Source organism: Melozone crissalis, unplaced genomic scaffold, assembly GCF_028551555.1.
Source record: "Melozone crissalis strain CALT ecotype California unplaced genomic scaffold, PUWL_Pcris_2 ptg000034l_1, whole genome shotgun sequence".
NCBI lineage: Eukaryota > Metazoa > Chordata > Aves > Passeriformes > Passerellidae > Melozone > Melozone crissalis.
This window is the reverse complement of record NW_026535812.1, coordinates 4,395,496-4,415,639: the sequence shown is the minus strand read 5'-3', so window position 1 is coordinate 4,415,639 and position 20,144 is coordinate 4,395,496. Positions and strand designations below refer to the sequence as shown.

The window sequence follows — 20,144 nt, the reverse complement described above, 5'->3', positions numbered from 1 at the left end:
AGTGTCACATAAGGGTTCCAATCAAAGGAGCTTTTTACCTTTGCCCCTCTCCTCTGGAGGGCCACCTGGAGCATCCATGTCCCTGTGGTCAGAGGTTCCTGGTCCATCGTGCCAGGGACGTTTCCGTGGTGGCAGTGAGGCCATGTCCATGCCCTGGAGTGAGGAGGAACGTTCTCTGTTGGCTGGAGAGTGCCCATCATGAGGAGGGTGGTCTGGACGAGGACCTGTGCATGAAAACACAAGCTAAGTAATGTTTATTGGATCATTGTTCTTCATTTTTGAAGGCAGCCACATAAATTTACAAACTGCCCACACTGTTTGGCACACAGTTTGAAGTTAAAATTATGTAAAGCTTTTCCCCTGTCCCATTTTTTTGTAAAAAAGCTAAAGGTAAAACATATGCTAAAACATAAAAAAAATAAAGGTAAACCAGCTTTTAAAGATGATGGGAAAGAAAAGTGTGGCATATATAAAGTGTTCTTTCCAGTATAAAATACTTCCATGTATTTTAGAGACAATCACACCTTCATTTATTCATGTGTCACTTGTGCTTTGCTTTCTATGATATTCTACAGCTCTGTCTTGCCCCATATGGCACTGCCTTTAGTAACACAACTGCAAATACAAGCTGTCAGACATTGCAGCTGAAAAGATACCAACACAGGAAAGATTACTGTTGGCATTAATAAAGATATTCTAAAAAACCCCATGACATGTGATTCAGTCATCCAGAGGTAACAGTTGCCTGGGCAGTTCTGGACTGTACAAGAACACAACTGAAAATCAAGGCTTTGAGGCCACAATCACTTTTATCCAATAAGCTGTATTTAGAGACAGTTAAATTCTGTATAGTTCTTTTTTCCTAAATTTAAAGACCAAACAACTGCATTTGGTTTTTTTCATGGTAAATTACCTGTAACAAACGTGAGGTACAGGAAAAATACATGATTTTTAAAATATATTTTTTAAAGTTATTATATTGTAGAAGTCTACAAACCTCACCATATTTTTTACCTGGTTCTCTGTTTCCATCCCAGGAGTCTGGTTTCCTCCCTCCTTCAAAACGTGGGAATTCATCTGGAGTAGGAAGCAAACCCTTCCGAGCTCCTGAGCAGTAAGAGAGGCAGGGGACAGGAGTGAGAAGAGACATTGTAGTCATGAAAATAATGTCACCTGCCCAAGAAGTGCCTTTCCTTCCTCATCCTTGTGTTTCTGTGTGCAAGAACATTGCCCTTACCTCTCGGAGCACCTCGCCCTCGCCCCCGAGCACCATGGTCCCTTCCTCTGGAGTTTTCATCTGGAGAGTCAAAAGCATCATCTGGCCCAAAATCTTCAGGGCCAGGGAAGCCATCTCTGCCCCTGGGTCCCCGGCCCTCGTGCCTCGAGGGTCCTCCTCTTCGGAAGCTACAACAAAGAACAGGATACAAACGTGGCTTTTAGGCATAATTGAGGCAGTTTCATTATCAACTCATTTCTAAACTGTTTCACTTAATGCTACAGCACATACAGTTACTAGAACAGGATTTGTAGGTGAAAGTGCTCATTTCTGCCTTTGAGCACTTTGATAGTAAGCTTTGTAATCTTGCTCTCATATTTCGTTCCACTGATTATGTTGGTTTTTCATACAAGAAAAATATTATTAAACACAGTGCATTCATTTAATGAAAAGGTGGGAAAAACAATGAGTGATGATAGATACAAGGTGAGGTAAGGCAAGGCAAAGTGTGAGTTCCCCTTAACTCTGATGCTCTTACATTCCCCTTCCCTTTTTTTCTTTCCATTTGCATCATAAACTGAAAACATAGAAGCAATGAGAATCGTTGCTATAACAAAACATTACAGGATCTCATTCCTTTTAGTTCTATGATTCTTTTGCCAGACAATTCTCCTTTTCATTCCATTCTTCCAAGTTTACAATTCTAGCAAATGCATCTAGACTGCCCTTGGATCTGCAGGCCCAGTGATGGCTGAACAGTGCACAGTGGCATTCTGCAACCTGAAGAGCAGTTTATCCAACTGCAGTAATGAATTTTGTGTTGCAAAATGTAATTATGAGCCTGAAATTGATAACTGCTGTCTAGGAAGTACCAAGGGCACCTTCAGGAATTTGATTGGTTCTGCACAGCATCTTAACTGAGTGCAGCTCCTCCAGCACTGCACTGGGGCCTGGGACAGCTCTTCAGAGAGGAGAATGGCTCTTGCAGAGCTGTCAGTGCCATGCCAGGTAAGCCTGCAGCTGGCTGTGTGAGTAACTGGCAGTTCTATTCCTGACACAAGCAGTTCAAACTCCTGGAGGGTTTGCACAGCTCAGCCCTGCCCTGTGAGGGTGTCTCAGCCCTGTCTGTCACAGCCTGGCTGAGGTGTTCGGTGGTGCAGGCACACTGGTGTCCCCACTGTGCCACCCCACGCTACTCTGCCCCCCCTCAGTGACAGCACACGGTGTGGGGCTGTCCTTGCCCAGTGACAGGTGCCTCCCACCTCCCCAGTGCTCCCAGTTCCACACTGGCTGAACTGGAAGCACACAGCATTTCCGTGGTGTTGGCTGTGTGCAGCATCCCCTTCCCCAGCTTATTAACGACACAGTGCATCCTATTACAAGCAAAACTTTAGATACTTTTATTTAGAATTTTAACAACATTAACCTTTTAATTACAAATTTAAATATTTTAACAGTAGTCATAACACAATACAATATTCTTCAACTTTTACATTGTTTTTAATAAAAAACAATAGGTCTGTCTCCACCTCCCAGAAAACAAACACAATACAGAGAGGAGGCTGCTGTGCCTGTACAGGTACAACAGTGGATGGAGGAGTGCTTTGTATGGACCATGAACCATTTACATTAACCTGGATGGTTTGGGAAAACAAACTCAACAGTTTCAGGTACAAATGGTTCAAATAATCACAGAGCAATATTGTTTAGCCTTGAAAGAGCACAGTCCTCTAGAGGTTTCTTAGAGGGCCTCCTGCTAATTTAATACTGATATGGTGTGATTCAACTTAGCTTGGAAATTACCAAGATTTTCAACACGAGGCCCCAGGGCTGCAGGAACAGGGCCTTTCCTATTTCAGGCAACTTATGGACACAGTTGAGTTTTGAAATCTACAAAACCTATGCCTGACACAGCCACAGCTCCTAATATTGTGTTCTGGATATCCTTATTTGCCTTTCCATATCAGTCACACATAAAGCCCTGCCTTGCATCGGGTTCAGTTCCTGTTTGACTGCTCTCACATCTTCTTCCCCGAGGCCTAGGACCTTACTGTACACAACTACACACTGTGCAGATTAGCAGGCAGGAAGAGGCAGGTCTCTGCAGTAGAAGCATCATGTTGATAAAGAGTAAGAACAGGACAGGGATGAAAAGGATGGGAAATTAGAGAGAAACACACATACACACATTTGCCTCTCATGCTTGATCAAACCAGTTACAATCTCAATTTCAAACCAAGTCAGCTAAACGAGTGGTTGGGATTAAGTCCACCACAGCATCTGCAGTAAATGGCACCTAGTTCACCTTCATTCCAAGAAAATAATCAAATTTACAAGCACAGCGAGCCTTTTAGAGCCCTGTGCCATTTCACTTCAAACTCTGGGCAAACACTTGTACTCTGATAAATAGAATACTCTTAGTTCAAAAGTCAGATTTGCAGGTAACAAGGTTCTTGTTTCCCTTCCTTAAACTTTTTAAAAATCAGGACCATAATAAAATATTTGCCAGTCCCTAAGCATTTTCAATATAAGATCTGAAAAATCTCTACTGAACTTCTAAAAGTCTTTTCTGCTGTATCTTTTAGAGTTCTGTGATGCAGACCATTGGACCACTGGACCATCCAACTGGATTTTCTCTGGCTTTACTTTTTAAAAATGGCTTTAATTGTTACCTTCTTTAAGTTACTGTTCATTTCTTTTCATACTCTTCACACAAAAGGAAGTTACATCTTACAGAGCTAGGTAGAAAATAGCTAAAAGAAGAGCTGTATAGATGCAAAGTAAAAGGAATGTAAGAAAATGATTAAAAAGGCAACTAAAACACACAAAATTCACATTATGTGGAGACCACAGCATATTTGTAACAAGCACATGTTCTTATACATAGAGAGTTGGTGGTCAGTGAGAGGCTTAGACCTTGGAGGCCAAATTTCATTTAATTAAACTAACATAAATCTGGAGCAATTTTGCTGATAATTAATTTCAGTGACAGCATTAATTCCTCCACATTTACATTGGTAACTAAAAGCAAATTTATCCCTTTGTGATTTATTCGGAGATTGTGAGCAATGACAAGGACATTGCTGTAAATCAGATTATTTTTGAGTTCTTCGCTTGGCATTAAGAAATAAGTCAGAAAGAAATAAAATTTCTACAAGCAAATGCATGAAAAAATAGTCTCAACAGTCCAACAGATGCTGTAAGTCTGGCCCTTCTATGTGGCAGTCACATCACTGCTCCTGCTCCTTACAAGGGCATTGCATCTCATCCTACAGTCTCTACAGTCATGCTGTAGTTTGTGACTGGAGACAGAATCTCAAAATCCACTTCTAGTGTTCAAAAGTGTCATTTTAACCTTTAAGTCTCCTCTCAATTTTCATCAAAACGGTCTCAGGTCTTCATCCTGTGTCACTGGATCTTCTCTACAAACTTTCCCCCTTCTCTTTACTTACTGTTTAAAGACACGGAAGCTGCTGTGTACAATGACCATTTTTCAAGTTTTCTTCTATTACTGAATGATTTTTATGGATTCTACACTCAGGTATATTAGAGTTTTCATTTCCTTATTGGTTTCCAGTTTATAAATCTGAAACAGATAGACTCCTTAATGAAAAGGAAACCAGGAATAAAAGAGTTCCCTCCATTTACCCTTTAACCCAAGGAAGAGAAATGGATTTACCCTTACCTCTCGTCTCGCCTTCCTCGGAAGCGCGCGTCCTCGGGATCCCGCGGGTATCTGTCATCTGAAGGTCTCCGTCCTTCCCAAGCACCAGGAGGGCCCCGGTTGGAACCACCTCCTTCAAACTCCCTGTGATCAGGAGGGAAGGGAGGCCCAGGCCCGCCTCGTCTCCATTTCTCATCCTGCAAGGGCGGGCCTCCCCTCCCCTCAAACTCTCGTAGGCGATGGCCGAATCTCTTGTCGGGGTGGAAATCGTCGCGGAAGTCGTCGGGCCGGTCGAAGTCGTCGTGGAAGTCGGGGTGAGGTCCCCGTCTGTCGGGCATGCCCCTGGTGTCCCTGCCATCGCCCCAGTCCTGCCCCCCTCGGAACAGGCCCCTCTCGGGGCCGTGCTCGGGGCCGCCGCTGTTCTGCTCGTGCCGCCGCTCCGACAGCGGGCCCAGGTGATGGTTGGGTGGCCCGCGGGCGTCGCCTTGAGGGACGAGAAAAATCACAGCATTTCTAAACCAATTCAGTTCATACAGTTCTAGAAAGCATATGGGATACCTTCCACATGAAACAATATTTCTGAGAAAATTTTTCCTGTATATCCCATCCCGCATCTATGGAAACTTTTCTCTCAGCCAAGGCCCTGCACTGTGCTGCAGCCATTTCTCCTGGGTGCACTGCACTGGGACAGCCCCTTTTTGAGGAGACTGACTCCCAGGAGAACAGACAAGATGTTAAATTACCTTTATTAAGACCAGGTCCTTGGTTATGAGGGCCCAGACGACCTTGTCCTCCTTGCTGCCCCAGGCCTGGTATCAGTGGAGGAGGACCTGGGTTCTGTCCATCCTGTGAGCATGGAAGAACAAAAGCAACATGAATTCCATGTATGAGTAATTAAAAATTTCTGTAGGAGTGCAAAACAATTTTCTTTCCATAAGGTCTGCATCTGCACAGGTTGTACAACAAAAACAGCTCATGTTCCAATGGCTTCAGCCTCAGTTTGCAGACATTCACATCAGTAATGCTTCATCACTGAGAAACACAGCATTTCATAGGAAACAGCTTTGCAGCTATTCACATTTTATCTGTCACACCCAAAGATGATAAATCTCATCTTTTTCCTGAGTATGAATATTCTATAAGAATGTACTGAATTTATTGAGTATTTGATATAAATATTCTGTTCCTCTGGAGCAATTTTCCTGAGGAAAATATGTAAATTTGGGTGAAAAATATCAGGTACTGATTTGCAGGCAGTTAAAGAGCTTCACAGACCAAAGACTTCATTTGGAAATGAACAAAAAAGAGAAACTATATATACAAAAATAAGTATCAAGAATGTTGGGATGAGGGGACAACAACAGGGCCATAAGGGAACCTCTTCTCTAAACCTCTGTAAGTTTTTAACATGGAAATACATGAGTTAATTTTTAACATGATGGCAAAGTTCATTTTTCTTCATTTTAGGATAAAAAAAGCAGAGGCAGTAGAGTGGGCAGAGTTTTGTGAGCTTTATGTGATCCCAAAGAAAATAATAAAGTATATAAGTGGGTTTTGGTATATTTTTCTCATTTTTTGGTGAATTTTAAAAGATAAAATTATGGTGTTTAAATTCAGCTGCTGTCACTGACTCATGAATGATTTTGACAGGACCCGCTGTGGTGACATTGGTAGGAAAACTGTGTCTGGATGATGTTCTGGTTCTGCCTTTCAACAGCACAGGGCTGACAAAAAGTCATCACTTGGGGTTTGTGCTTGACTGGAACTGAAAAGGGACATGTACAGAATTTACACCACAGATAAAGAATCCAATCCAAATAAAACTATGAACCAGACAAAGCTGAATCCTGCAGGACTGCAATAGAAAACCTTCCTATGCTGACATGACCAAAAATCCAATGCCCCCCAAATTCTTACTAGAAACCCTAAAAATGTCATTTTTTTCCTAGACATGTTTAGTATTGGCCTTCACACTGACTTGTTAAAACCCTGCCAGACTGCAGTCTGGAAATACTGAAAGACCTGAACTCCAGCACACCCATGGGTCATAATTACACTGCTTAACCTCTCCATGAATCAAAGTTAAATAATTTTAATGATCTAAATTTATTTTTGAGAAACACTACCTTTTTGTTTCTGGTTGCCAGGAAGCAGAAAGTTTATTTGTGCATTTACTCCATCTTATCTTGAAATATTGTTCTAAATTAAAAATTTATATTCAGCTGCAATGTAGGTGATAAACACAAGAAAGCACACAAATATATACTACAAACTTCTTATTTGCATTGAGTTATTTTGTAAGAATGTTGGGAAAATAAAGAAAATAAAAGATCTTGTTTAATGCCCATTAAAAAAAAAAAAAAACAAAATCCCCAAAAATACTTTCCTAGTGATGGAATGTTGACTGGAGTCCAGAACAAATCCATCCTGACTAGGTAAGAGCCAGCTATCACAGTGACTCTGCTGTTCCTGAGCAAAACCTTGCTGGAGTTTCAGCATTTCCCATATATTTAGCAGATGCTTACTTAAAATAAATTTTATGGAACTTCTTCCATGTATGGAAGTGTTTAAGCAAAGCAGCAGTTTTTAGCACTCACTAAATAACTCTCCTTAGCAGAAACCTTGATTACAAACAAGCCATGCTTTGCCAAGCTGGGAACACAGAACCCTAACTCTGCCTTTCCAAGGGATTTCTGTTTCAAAATTCATTCCAGGCCTCAAACTGGGCTTGAGCTGGGAAATATGCAGAGTTTAGAAAGAGGCACTTTACTAAAAGCTGGAAATGGCCTTGTGCATCCCAGCAAATCCAGTGTACAGCCAGGGCAGGTAACAGTGATGTTTTATATGGAGATTAAACCTTGCAATTATCTGTAATTGTTCTGTGTTAATGTCACAAGCCCTTGATAAAGCAGATATTCACACACTTCTGCTGCTGAAAAGGAAGACAAGATTTGTACAGGTTTACAGAAGAAAAAATCCCAATCCAGAAAACAAAACAAATTCAAGTCTATTGCTTTAAAAAATCACATATGGGGCCATTTTAAACAGGAACTACTGTTGTATTCATATCACAAAGAAGCAAAATGGAGCAAAACCTGACATTATGAATTTTAAAATATGTTAATTTTTAAAAGCCATTGCCATACTAAAGGTGCACAAGGAAGGAAGAATGGGTTACAATACCTCACTGTGTCATTTTTTTACTATCTGTAAAAGCCTTTAAGATAGGCTTGCTATTCAAAGAAAATAACCAGCCACCCATCAAAAGCACTCTAATGAATTCCAAAGTGTCAGTGGCAAGGGCAGGGCAATTATTCTCAAAGAAAAATGAGTCTCCCTGGGACAGCAATGAGAAACAACTCTGCTGGTTTAAGTTATATGGTTGGGGAACCAACACTCCTTTGGTAACTTGGGTACTTTTGAAATCTCAGCAGCAGTGGCACATTAACAGCCTCCTGGAGGGAATTATTGATTTGTAAGGAAAAAATATTCAAATAAAGCCACAACTTGTGGGCTACTCTGCTTCAATCTGAAAAGGAATCTCTGAGCTCAAGCTCATTTGAATATTCAGTTCCTCATTGTGAATGGTACTGGACTACACACTAAGTACTCTGCATGTCTAAAGCCTTGACTGAAACTATTGAGTGCAGGTCTAAAAGAGACAATTCTGATTAAAAAACACCACACATTTTCTTTTTTCAATTAAGTATGGGGTTTTTTTCCCCCAAACTTCCCTTTCAAAATTCACCCAGAACTGAAGACACTTGAGACAAAGTAAGAACTGGTGCTGCCGAGCCAGGAACTTATGGGAGGCAATAACCACAAGAGCTTTGTGTGATGTGCGGTAGAGCAGAAAATGGAAATGCTGTGTCCCTCTGTATCCATCTGCACTTAGAGCCAACTGTTAAGTGCAACCAGAGCTAAGCTGGTTCCAGGTGTGTCAGCATTTGTGGTAAATCCATCCCATAGCTTGGATTAACTACTCTGGACAACTGAGAGTTGAAATACCTTGCTTTAATTAATACATATGACTTTTCTTATGTTCAGTTTCTTGAAATTTGGCTTTTATTAGTGCTTGTCTGCTCCCAGTGAAATACCCTGCTTAGGACAGTTCAGTGTCTTTAAATTAAAAAAAAGAGAAAAAAATGGAGTTTGTCTAAAGAGAAATAGCAGATTGGTTTCTGTACTACTATTCCAAATAATCCTTTTTCCACAGTTACCTGTCATAGAATCATGAATACTTTGGGTTGGAAGTGACCTTAAAGATCACCTATTTCCAATTCTGCCCTTTTTATCATCACCTCAATTTCCCTGAGGCCTCAGTCCTGCCGGGAATACCCAGCCTCCATTCTCTCAGCTCCTGCTGTGCCTTTCTCCTGCACACCCAGCTATCACTCCCACCTTCTGAGAACTCCCCTTGTTCCAGAGACCCCCACGTACCTGATTGAAGGGGGGGCGAGGCCCATCCCCCAACAGAGGCGTTTTCTGCTGCTGGAAGGGCAGAGGGCCCTGGGAAGGGTGTGGCCCCCTCGAAGGGTTTGGCTGTCCCTGAGGTCCTTGCATGTTTCCTTGAGGCCCCACCATGGAGCCCTGTGGAGGTCCCTGCTGGCCCTGGGGACCTGGTGGCCCACGCATTTCTTGTGGCGGTCCCAGCATCGAACCTTGAGGCGGGGGTCCCTGAAGGCCCCGCATCTCCTGGGGACCATGTCCTAGTAAACCACTTTGCATATGAGGACCTCTCATTTCTTGTGGATGACCCATCATCATCCCTTGTGGATTAGGTCCCTGGTTATCTCTGGGTCCTGGTGGACCCTGCATCCCTCTTGGATTAAGTCCCATCAAAGGCCCTTGAGATATAGGGCCCTGCATGCCTTGGGATCCCGGAGCTCCTTGCATGCCGTGAGGAAGAGGTCCTTGCATTCCTCGTGGGCCAGGTGGGCCCTGCATTCCTTGACCTCCAGGGGGACCCTGAGGACCCAGGTGACCTTGTGGGCCAGGTGGGCCCTGTGGTCCTAAATGAGTCTGGGAGCCGGGCAGGCCCTGCGGTCCCAAGTGTCCCTGAGGGCCAGCACTGCCCTGTGGGCCTGGGGGCCCCATGGGCCCGTGAGGGCCCGGGTGTCTCTGCATTCCTTGATGTCCGTGTAAATCCTGAGGCCTTGGCATTCCTTGTGGAGGCCCTTGGGGGCCTGGAGGTCCCTGTGGTCCCATGAACCCTTGTGGACCTCCAGCTCCTTGGTGTAATGGACCTTGAGGTCCCATTTGTCCTTGGGGTCCCGGAGGTCTGAACTGTCCTTGTGGGCCAGGAGGTCCCATCTGAGGCATATTCATTGGCATCTGCTGAGGTGGAAGGGGCTGCTGAAAGCCTTGAGGCATCTGTGACATTGGGCCTTGCCCCGGGAAAGGCTGAGGTCCATGGAGAGATCCACCTGGAGGTGGTGGCTGCACTTGCTCAGCTTGCTTTTGTGCAAGTCTCTCAATCTTCAGTTGCTGTCCAAAAAAGAGAGACAGAAAATCAACTAAGCACAGAGGTATGTTACAACTAAAAATCAGAAGCAGTCATCCCATTTCACAGGAGTTTAAGAATGCTTTTCTTGTAACTAACAGAAATCACCAACTGAAGAGAAATCACCAACTGAAGAGACTCATTGGTAAAGTGAGATGTGGGGGCCTCACTGAGGGTTTCACATCATCACACATTAACTGCAATATCCTGTTCAATTAGATGCCTTTTTGTAAAAAGTGAAAACAGCCAAACAGGTGAAACTGCTGCAGGAAGCTGCTCACTTTAGTGCTGAAGTCCAAATCTGTCACAGAAAGGACTGAAGCAAACTTATTAATCCCTGTGTTTCCACACATACATACCTCCAGGAGTTGTGGGTTTGTGTATTGAAGTGCTGCCATTTCCTGCTCAATCTCTGCCTGTGATTTTTTCTTCTCCTCCAGCTTAATATCCTCCTTTCTATCATTCAATGGCTCAGGTGGGGGAGGCAAAGGAACTTTATTTTGCATCCATGCCTACAAAGGTCAGGAAACACAAGATTATTTCTGTAGAACAACATGTATGCAACACATTGCTGCAATGAGAAAGGATAAAGGATATGCTGAAATATTTTGTAGTATGGATACTTGAAAGTAAAAACAATGCTGAATAAAACTTCCTTATCTTATTTAATCCGATATTTGATGTTTAAATAGTGATTAAACTAGCTACTCTGGTACATTGCATGGGGTGTTGATACAGGAGAGCTGTAAAATCCAAAACATTTCAAAAGACACACACTTTTTGAAGCTGGGAAAAGAACAGGTTGTTCTGTTCACTCTGTATCAGGCACTTACCTGCTGAAACTGTGCTGGTATTGGTTTTGCATAGGGAACTTTTTTCTGTGGCACTTTCTTTTGGTCCTTTTGCATTACTTCCTCCATTCCCCAGTCCAGTCCTGGGATTGTCATCTCAATGTCATTGGACTCATCTTTCCCTTTGGCACCAGGGAAACAAACAGTCAGAAAAATGCAGGCTTACACAAAGATCCTTTCTTTTTCTCACAGAGATTTTCAGCTCATCCTTCTTTACAAAGCAAATATGAACAACACAGAACTTTGGATAAGAGCATCTGTGCTCCCAGAGAATTTGAAAAGAATGAAAAAGAAGTGCCACAGTATCTGGATTGCTCAGGAGAATGCTTCTCCATAGCTATTACTTACCCATCTGCTCCTGCTCCATAGCTATTTTCAGCTGTTCAGGTATTCCCATCCCAGGAATGACTGCCAGGCTGTTGGGCTCCAGATCATCTAGAGAAAAAAAACAATAAATATTTATAATTGGAAAATATTTCTTTATATTACTACCTTATCCCTTTGGATTCTCACATGGTTTTACCATTAGTATCACATTCCAGTAGTAAATAGATATTTTACAACTGGTAGGTCACAATTTAGTTTTATACATGAATTACAGGATATTTAAAGAACTGCAAGTTCAGATTTATAAATACACCCTAAAAGGTCAAAAACTATGTCCTTTCAGGAAGATTATTTAGGGTAGAAGCTCAGTAAGAGAAGTTATTTAGGGTAGAAACTTCTATTTAGGGTAGAAGCTTCTATTTAGGGTAGAAGCTCAGAAAAAGAAGTAGTAAATCATAACCAGTCCCATTTTTGTTATAATAAATCTATGTATTTTAGAATTTAACTTGTATTAAAGTGCTGCATTTTAATACCCCCTCCCCCAAAAAGAAAAAAAAACCCACAAATAATAAAAAAATCTGAAGAAACAGATGCAACTACAGGTGGCTGAGGCACACCATTGAGGGGGGCAATGCTGAGCAGCCTAAAATTATTGGGATAAATCCTTAAGAGTAAAGTTTAAAGGCTTTAGTAGAATTCTTATTGCTTTTCCTGTTGCAGTTCAGGACTATGGGAAGCCTTGAAGACAGATGAAGTGCTCAGGAAGAAAAGGAAAGTGGAGATATTGCCAGAGGGAGAGCCAAACCTCCTTCCTGTGATTGACAGAGCAGCTCTTACCTCCTGGAGCTGTGAAAACAGAAGAAAACCCATTGTTGGAATGATGATCACTGGTAACACAGGCAGTAAAACCATCCTCAGAAAAAGGTATTTTTGCCCAAGTGGTCCCCAATGCTATAATTCTGCTTCCTCACCCTACCCAAAAGTGCCACCTAATGACCTAGGCCTGTTCCTGACCCCAATCCTCCTCCTTCCCTATTGAGGAAAAATGCCTCACCATATTCCACCCCATCCTCTGACATCCCAGGCAGCAGGTTCAAGTTGTAACGATCTCGCATTTTATCTCCAGGCCGATTTCTAGTCCAAAACTTGCTGTCAAAAGGAAGTCACATGATCTCGTTAAAGGGTCAGAGCATGAACAACTTTTAATCTAATTAGTTCTTTGATTTTTAGTGTAGTATCTTGATTATGTAAGGATTTAACTCTTACTAAATCAAGTTTAGGTCTAGATCTGAACACAGGGTATGAGCTTCAAACCAAAAATAAAAAACCCAACATCACAACTTAGAAGATACTTCAAAGTGTAATGGGTGTAAGTACAAGGCATCAACATCAATGATGAAAAAAAAATCTCTAGTCCATTCCAAAACCTTCTTGCTCAAGTATATTTTTCATATACACTAAATATGCACATGCCCTCACAAAAATTTACTGCATTTATAAAATGCACTGTGTTTATAGCATGTCCAACCTGAAAACACAAACTACAGCCTCTGAATGTGTCTGCAATGTGAAAAGACATGACCAGCAGATGAAATTGCTGGGGAGATAGTACTTCTTCAGCAAAAAACGACAAGAATTCTTTTTTAAAAATTTTCTTCAGTGGATTTAAAAGCTCCCACCAACCAAAATCATAATATTTGTTACAAGAAGTCAGACTCTACCATGTAATATAAAATGTCACCTAATGCTTCCTAATAACCTAAGTTGTGTCTCTCTTTGGCCACTGGTTGTGTAACAGAACCATTCCAATCTATTTATTCACTGATGCCAAACACTGTTCTAGTTTCTAAAAGTAATTGTGTTCCCTCAGACCTTCTCTTTAAATGCTTGAAATTACCTGGTGTGATCATTTGAGCCTGAACACAGAATGTGTCCAAGGGGATGCCATGCCAGACTCCAGATCATTCCTTCATGGGCCATTTCCATTCCACCAACCTCCTTCTCAACCCTGATGCATTAAAAAAAATAAAAATTAATCATACACAGCTGAATATCTCTTACAGCTACAACAGAAAACTTCTATTCAGTTGTTGTTCATCCTCTACCCCATATTTTGTCAATTTTAAGCCTTTGTCATTTTTCTACTGGGTGAACTGATTGGTTTTAATAGGCAGTTCAGTAATGTAGAGATTGTTAATTGTACTTTTAAAACCAAAATAATTACAGCAACTCAGAACAAGCCTTAAGAAACTAAGAATTTCAACCATTCATCACAAAACACATGGCTGGTTTTGTGCAAGCAATTGTATCCTTTAAAACTCATTTCTACAGGCAAACTTCTTCATAAATGCAGCATATTAACAAATTCCTCAGGTACAGAGAAGAAGTATTACCACAAACATGCAGGTTAAATATAGACCTAAAGGGGATAAGAGGTATTTTGTGTTTTGTCTAACAGCTTGAACAGCTTTCCAGTGTGCTGATGAAAATGCCACCTACCCAACATGCCAGAAGAGCAAGGACCCATCAGAGCCTCCACTGGCAAAGAGCCCCTCATGAACAGGATGCCAGGCCACAGCTGAAACACACAGCAAGCCACAATCACAAGGTATAATACTAGGATTTCAAATAAATGGAAATAATTTTAATTTTAAATCTAAGCTTAACAATAACAATCTACATAATAAAAAGAATTCTGACCTGTGGCCTCTTTCTTATGCCCCCTGAAGACCTGAAGCTCTTCCTTCAGGTTGCGGATGTCAAAGAGCTTGCAGAGGTGGTCACGAGAAGCTGTCAGCAGCCAGTTGCCATTGAGATTCAGTTTCACCTCCATCACTGTGTTTTTGTGAGCATGTCTGCAAGCAGAGAGAAACAAACAGATTGTTTGTCCTGAAGCTGGTTTCTCAGACACAGATAAAAATGTGTCGTTTGCCAGTCACAAATATTCAATATTCAAGGTCAATAACAAGGCAGTTCAGGCTACTAAAGCAGAACACTGGGGGTTCCTGTTCAAAGGCCTGTGCTCTGATCATGGTCTTTTGTACTGCAAAGCAACTGGTAGCACTCACTGAGACAGTATCTAGTTTCTACTGCAGCATAACAAAGTTTTCATCATCTCATTTGTTTTTCCCTATCTCAGTCTGTATGAGAATTGTGGGGCTAGACTGACTGTGAAGAACAACAAAGTAAATTTAAATAACAAATGTTAAAGTCTCAATTTTCCAGGTAGGGAGACCTGTCCTCATGTAACCTCTGGATTTCCTGGCACAGCTAAAGCACCAGCTTCATGTGTAAAGCAACTGTGTATAACTGAAAAGTTGTGAGGAAAAGAGCTAAGAAGGGAATTAAGAAAAATTTTATAAAGTTAGTTTATATTTGGGCAAATACAAAATCTGTGGGTAAGAACTTACAGTGTGGCAAGGCTCTGGCCAGTCTTTGGATCCCAGAACTTGATGGGCTGTTGGCTATCTTTACTTCCTGAAACAACTAATCCCTTGGTTGGATGCCAGTCAACACATTTCACATCTGCTCCATGGCCTGTTAAGATAAAAATTGTCCATTCTGAGATTTGACAGACACGGGAAAATTACATGGTGCTCACCTTATAACTAATTTAAAACTGAATAAAAAACATCACAGAGCACAGGTTACAAAACATAAAGGAAATAAAATCTCTTCCAAGTTATTCAGCTTGCCTTCCTTCCCACTAATTAATGGGAGCATTCTCTCCTCAGATTACACCTTCAAATCAAGCTCATTGGAAAAACTAAGAAGTTTCTCTTTAAATTGGCACTTTTCTTTAGGCTTTGGCCTTAGACAACTTCACAGTATTTTAAATGCAGCATTGATGAAGCATTTATATGGAGGTGGTGAGGTAAAATGATTGTGTTACACTTCTTTCAGTGAAAAACTGAGCAACTATAAAGCAAATACCTATTTATTCCTATCCTATCAGTACTAGCCTTTTAGTGTCCTTTCAGAAAATAAGCAAAGAAATTAAATAATGGATCTGAAAACTAAATTAGTATATGATGAAAAGAAACCTGATGAGATGTGATCTCTTACCAGTTTACAGGAATTGAGGTTTTTCCAATGTTTATGAGCTAGCAAAGAAAAACCCTTGTGATATAATTTCCTTTTGAATTGACTGAACTTGAGAGAGAATCAGTGCAAAAAAAGCCTGTTCCTGCTGCATGACAAAATGAGGTTTCTGAGGTTAACTATAGGAATGAAATAACAAGCAATAATTTCCTTCTCCAATCTCTCTCCACATCAGCCCACTTCAAGGCAAGGCCAACAGTAATAGTCCATCCCAGAAAATGAGGCAGCATGCAGCAACTGAAGAAAAAAGCAATTTGAGAAAGGAGGGTCTGCCTGCAACATGAAGGCACTGAAGTGATAAATGGCATGGAAGAATGGGAGCGCACCCAGGAAAAACTAAGGACTGCCATCAAGTCAGACAGCTCCCACACAGACTGCTCTGCTACACAGTGGAACACATAAGGTAAACCAGCACAAGCTGTCTTAACACAGATCTCATTTTGACAAGACATTAAAAATAAGCATCAGTTGAAGTTTTCCTGAGGCCACAGAAAAATCAAATTGGAATTGATACCCTTCTGAGCCCTGAAATCACAAGCCGAAGATTAAAAGGATAAAGGTGGTTACTGTTTATTGAAGGATGTAATTATGGCAAAATGCACATGTGATATAGGGCTATGACCCTTTTATAAGGTTGGCAAATTAGCATAATTGACAAGAATACCCAATTAAAAGTACAGTTAATGAAGTAATTCCCCCCTTGCTTCAGCCTCCTACTGAAGCCTTCCCCCTTTCTTCTCACATTGTTCATGTCCACACACATGGGGAAGTAGAAGAATGGCCTTGGTTCACTGAAGAGAGTTTAGAATGGGATTCCAGGAATGTGGCTGTCTAACAAGTACTGGAAAAGTACTGAATGCTAGTTGAGAAACCATGTAACTATTCAATAGGAGTCTACAGAGCTAGGAATATATGAAAAACATATAAAAAGTAAAAATCTTTTGGCATCAGAATATGGAATATACTTGTATCTTAAAATAGAAGCAAACTCATAACATGTAGAGCACATTCTCAAGTGAGTGCAACTTTCCTTCTCTCTGGAGGAAAGGACAGACAGGGAAGAGGTTCTTGATCAAAGGAGAAATGAATCCAGCCTTGGCAAGTATATGGGAACAACTCTAAGAATTGACTGACAATACAGGTCAAGGAACCCAACTCCTCCCCAGGCACATCAGGCAGAATTATCTCTGGAATATTTGAGGTTTCAGGGAAGAGTAAGGGCCTCAAGTTGCCAAGACCATCAATGTGCTCTGGTGGTCTGGGCTATCAAGAGAGGCACTCTGAGATGTGGTGTTTCCTTTCTCTCTGGCTTTTCTAATGCAGAAAGAAGTGTCAGACACTGTCTGCATTTGCTATGACTAAATCTCTCAACTAAAGCATGAAGCTGAATGCTGAACAGATCTCGCTTCCCAGTGTTTATTTGGAAGCAACAATTCAGCCAGGAGTAAGGGAGAAAGTGCTCCTCCTGCACAGGGGAGGGGAATCCATGCTTGCAGATTCCCAGCTAAGGATGTGCTGTAGGTAGTTGCTATCATGCAGTCCCCAGGGAAAGAGAGGAGATTTTAATTCAAGGCCCTTACAGAAAAACAGCCCATTAAAGTTAATACTTGGTTGAACCATATGAAAATGTGTTCAGACTAGAATGCTTGAGTACCATAACAGATAAGAAATAAACCAAGCCTATCAAAACCATAAAAATCTGCTACCTGCATGGACTGGAGTGACATTGGTACTGTTGCTGTTCCTGAAACAAAGACAGCTAGCAATGGAAAAGCACAGGAAAACATAGGGCTAACTATGCTTGATGGAAAAGACTGCATCCAGAAAACAAGTGATGCTGAAAGGCCATCTCTGGGTGACAGCTCATCCTGAGCAAGGCCCTGCTTTAGGCTCTTCTTGAGATAAGCCAGCCCAAAAACAAATATGCATCCTGAGAAAAAGAAGGCTTAGAATGGGCAGCTGAAGCACCCACCCTTTCCAAGTCTTCAGGAGGGAGAGGCAGTGACACAGCACAGGCTGACAGAGCTGAGAGGCAGGAGAAGACCCCAGGACACTCAGAACTTGAACCAGAGCAAATAAACCACTGGGTACTTATCAAAAGGCTTTTGGCTATCAGCACATGAATACTGTCCATGGGGATCAGAACTTATAATATTTAAAACCCTAATTGTTATAATCTTTGTATGATTAAACAGGTCCTTGCATTTCCTGCAGAGAGCTTTCTTTCAACCAGTGCACTCTGGATTATGGCAGAAGAGGGGAAAGCTGGGACCCTCCTGTGTAATCAAACCAATGATGGATCCTGCCCTCAACAGAGCCTCTGAGCCCCAGCTCTGCAGAAATGGGACCATCACACCCTCAGCTTTAGCTTCCTAATCCATTGAAGCTTTCTCAAGAGAAAATAAACTTTTCCTACAACAATTATGCTTTAAATAAACTATTCACAAGGGATGAACTAACTCAGAACATTTCCATAACCAAAATAACTGAATAGCATCATCTAATCAGACCTTTCTTAATTTCTTTTAAAATTGAAGCAACTGATGTTGTATATTGCTTTCCTTCTTTCTGCTGAGACATAGGCACGCTATTATCTGTAATGAGACACATGATGCAGAAAATACATTTAAAATAACATTCCAGAGAAAAAGCCACCTCACAGATTTTATTTCACAGTTGTTTTCAGTTTTTAGTGTTGGGAATCAGCCTCTCCTCTGGTACAAAACCCCCTTGTCCCCAGACACCAAGCTCAGAAAACCTTAATTCATGCAAATCTCTGCAGTTTACATTCCCTGTTTGCTGACAACAGCTTTTGCTCAGTAATTTCAACAGTCACACACACAAATCTGCCTCTCTGCTTAGAGCTGCAGGGTGAGAATTCTTCTCTGAACAACTCCTTCTCCTTTGCATGGACCTTATTATTAACTCCCTGTTTTGTAGGGACAGTTTAAGGATAAATGAATTGAAATGTGTGAATTCTGTAGGAGTTGTGGCCATAGAAATCCCACAAACCAACCAAAATGAAAGACTGAAGGCAAACATTTTTGAGAAATTCAAGTAATTTAAAAACATGAGTGAAAGTCTGAGCATAAACACTTGTTGGTTTTACTTACTACAATTTTTCCCAACCATTTAATAAATTTGCAGAAAAACAAAGACAGGCACATGTAACACCTTTGAAAAGCTCAGATACAAAAGCAGTTCCCCAGTATTACCTTTCACATGCATAATAAATGCTTTGAGTGCCCTTAGTCACAATCTTCTTAATTAGAATACTGATTATTAGTAGTTCTAGCCAATTTCTTTGAAGGGTTGTTCTTTAAAAGACACTGAACAGAAATCCTGGCTAGTGAATAATAAGATTATATATAATGGTATTTGATCAAATAAAGTATGTCAGAAGTCTGAAAAGTACACATATTATAAGTACATTATTTTTTTCCCTCCTCACACTAATTTCTGTATTTATGACTTTCTGAACATAGCTTACAATGTAAAAAAGCTGGTTTGAATCACTGTCTCTATATTACAGTCTATAAAATATCCATGTATTTTATAATGCAACTGTGTGTAGCAGTTATAGATACATCAGGTTTATTGCTGTAGCTCAACCTTCCTGTTTTATATTCCCTCCCCATGGGATGAGCCCAATTCTGAATGCACATGAATTCAAAGAGAATTTTATAGATGATACCGAAAATTTCTAGATCCTTCTCAGCAATCATGTGAATGTAGACACACATACTAAGATGCCAGTCTTAAGGCATCTTCACATTTTAACACCCACATTCCAAAGAAAATGGGTATTTATAACTTTTTATATTTTAAAGAATTAACCATCATTTAACTGCAATTATACTGTTTGTCATTTAGAATTCTATTTGGATATTTTTAAAAATTCTGTTCTAAATGGGGAGTAAACAGAGTTGTGTATCCCCCATCCAGCCTGGTTAGATCAGTTTTTTTGTCACCACACAGTGACATTGACCTTCCTGTTCTCTGTGTCCCCAAAACAACACCACACCTCTCAGAGAGCAGGGCATTGGCACAGGATTATTTCGAAGGGATCTGCAAAGAAGTCCTCCAAAAATGAACCAAACCATAGCCTGTACCATCAACTTATAAAAAACCAAACCAGATAAAATTAATTTGATAGGAATATCAAATAATTTGAAGCCTCACAGTGACAGTTTATGTCAAACTATTGAACAGCATTGGGTCTTACAAAAACCAAGCTAAGATTCTCCATCCCCCCAAAAAGAGAGGGCAAGGAGGAAGGGACAGAAAAGAGACCTGCAAGTCAAAGATAATGGGAACAATGTTGGCAGAAAGGAAGTCTAGTTTTCTACACAATTCCATCAGAATTTACTATTTGCTTCCAGCCTATTAGGTAAATTGGATTATTCTGCCATTATTCTGTTCCATTTTTATGAAAGGCTTTTGAAATGTCACACGGCAGTTACCAACTCCCCAGAAATCCCC

General features: G+C 41.0%; 1 protein-coding gene across 1 annotated transcript in view; it reads right to left on the bottom strand.

The window, feature by feature from the left end:
• The window catches only part of WDR33 (WD repeat domain 33), a 68,036-nt gene that overhangs the window by 3,069 nt on the left and 44,823 nt on the right, over positions 1-20,144 (bottom strand). The window contains exons 8-22 of the mRNA XM_054282518.1: positions 14,972-15,098; positions 14,262-14,416; positions 14,061-14,139; positions 13,459-13,569; positions 12,616-12,710; positions 12,399-12,407; positions 11,583-11,669; positions 11,217-11,356; positions 10,743-10,895; positions 9,321-10,367; positions 5,624-5,726; positions 4,902-5,364; positions 1,238-1,404; positions 1,015-1,107; positions 39-224 (exon numbers count right to left, since the gene is read on the bottom strand). Coding sequence (XP_054138493.1) covers positions 39-224; positions 1,015-1,107; positions 1,238-1,404; positions 4,902-5,364; positions 5,624-5,726; positions 9,321-10,367; positions 10,743-10,895; positions 11,217-11,356; positions 11,583-11,669; positions 12,399-12,407; positions 12,616-12,710; positions 13,459-13,569; positions 14,061-14,139; positions 14,262-14,416; positions 14,972-15,098 — 3,015 coding nt within the window. The remainder of the gene's footprint in view (positions 1-38; positions 225-1,014; positions 1,108-1,237; positions 1,405-4,901; positions 5,365-5,623; positions 5,727-9,320; positions 10,368-10,742; positions 10,896-11,216; positions 11,357-11,582; positions 11,670-12,398; positions 12,408-12,615; positions 12,711-13,458; positions 13,570-14,060; positions 14,140-14,261; positions 14,417-14,971; positions 15,099-20,144) is intronic.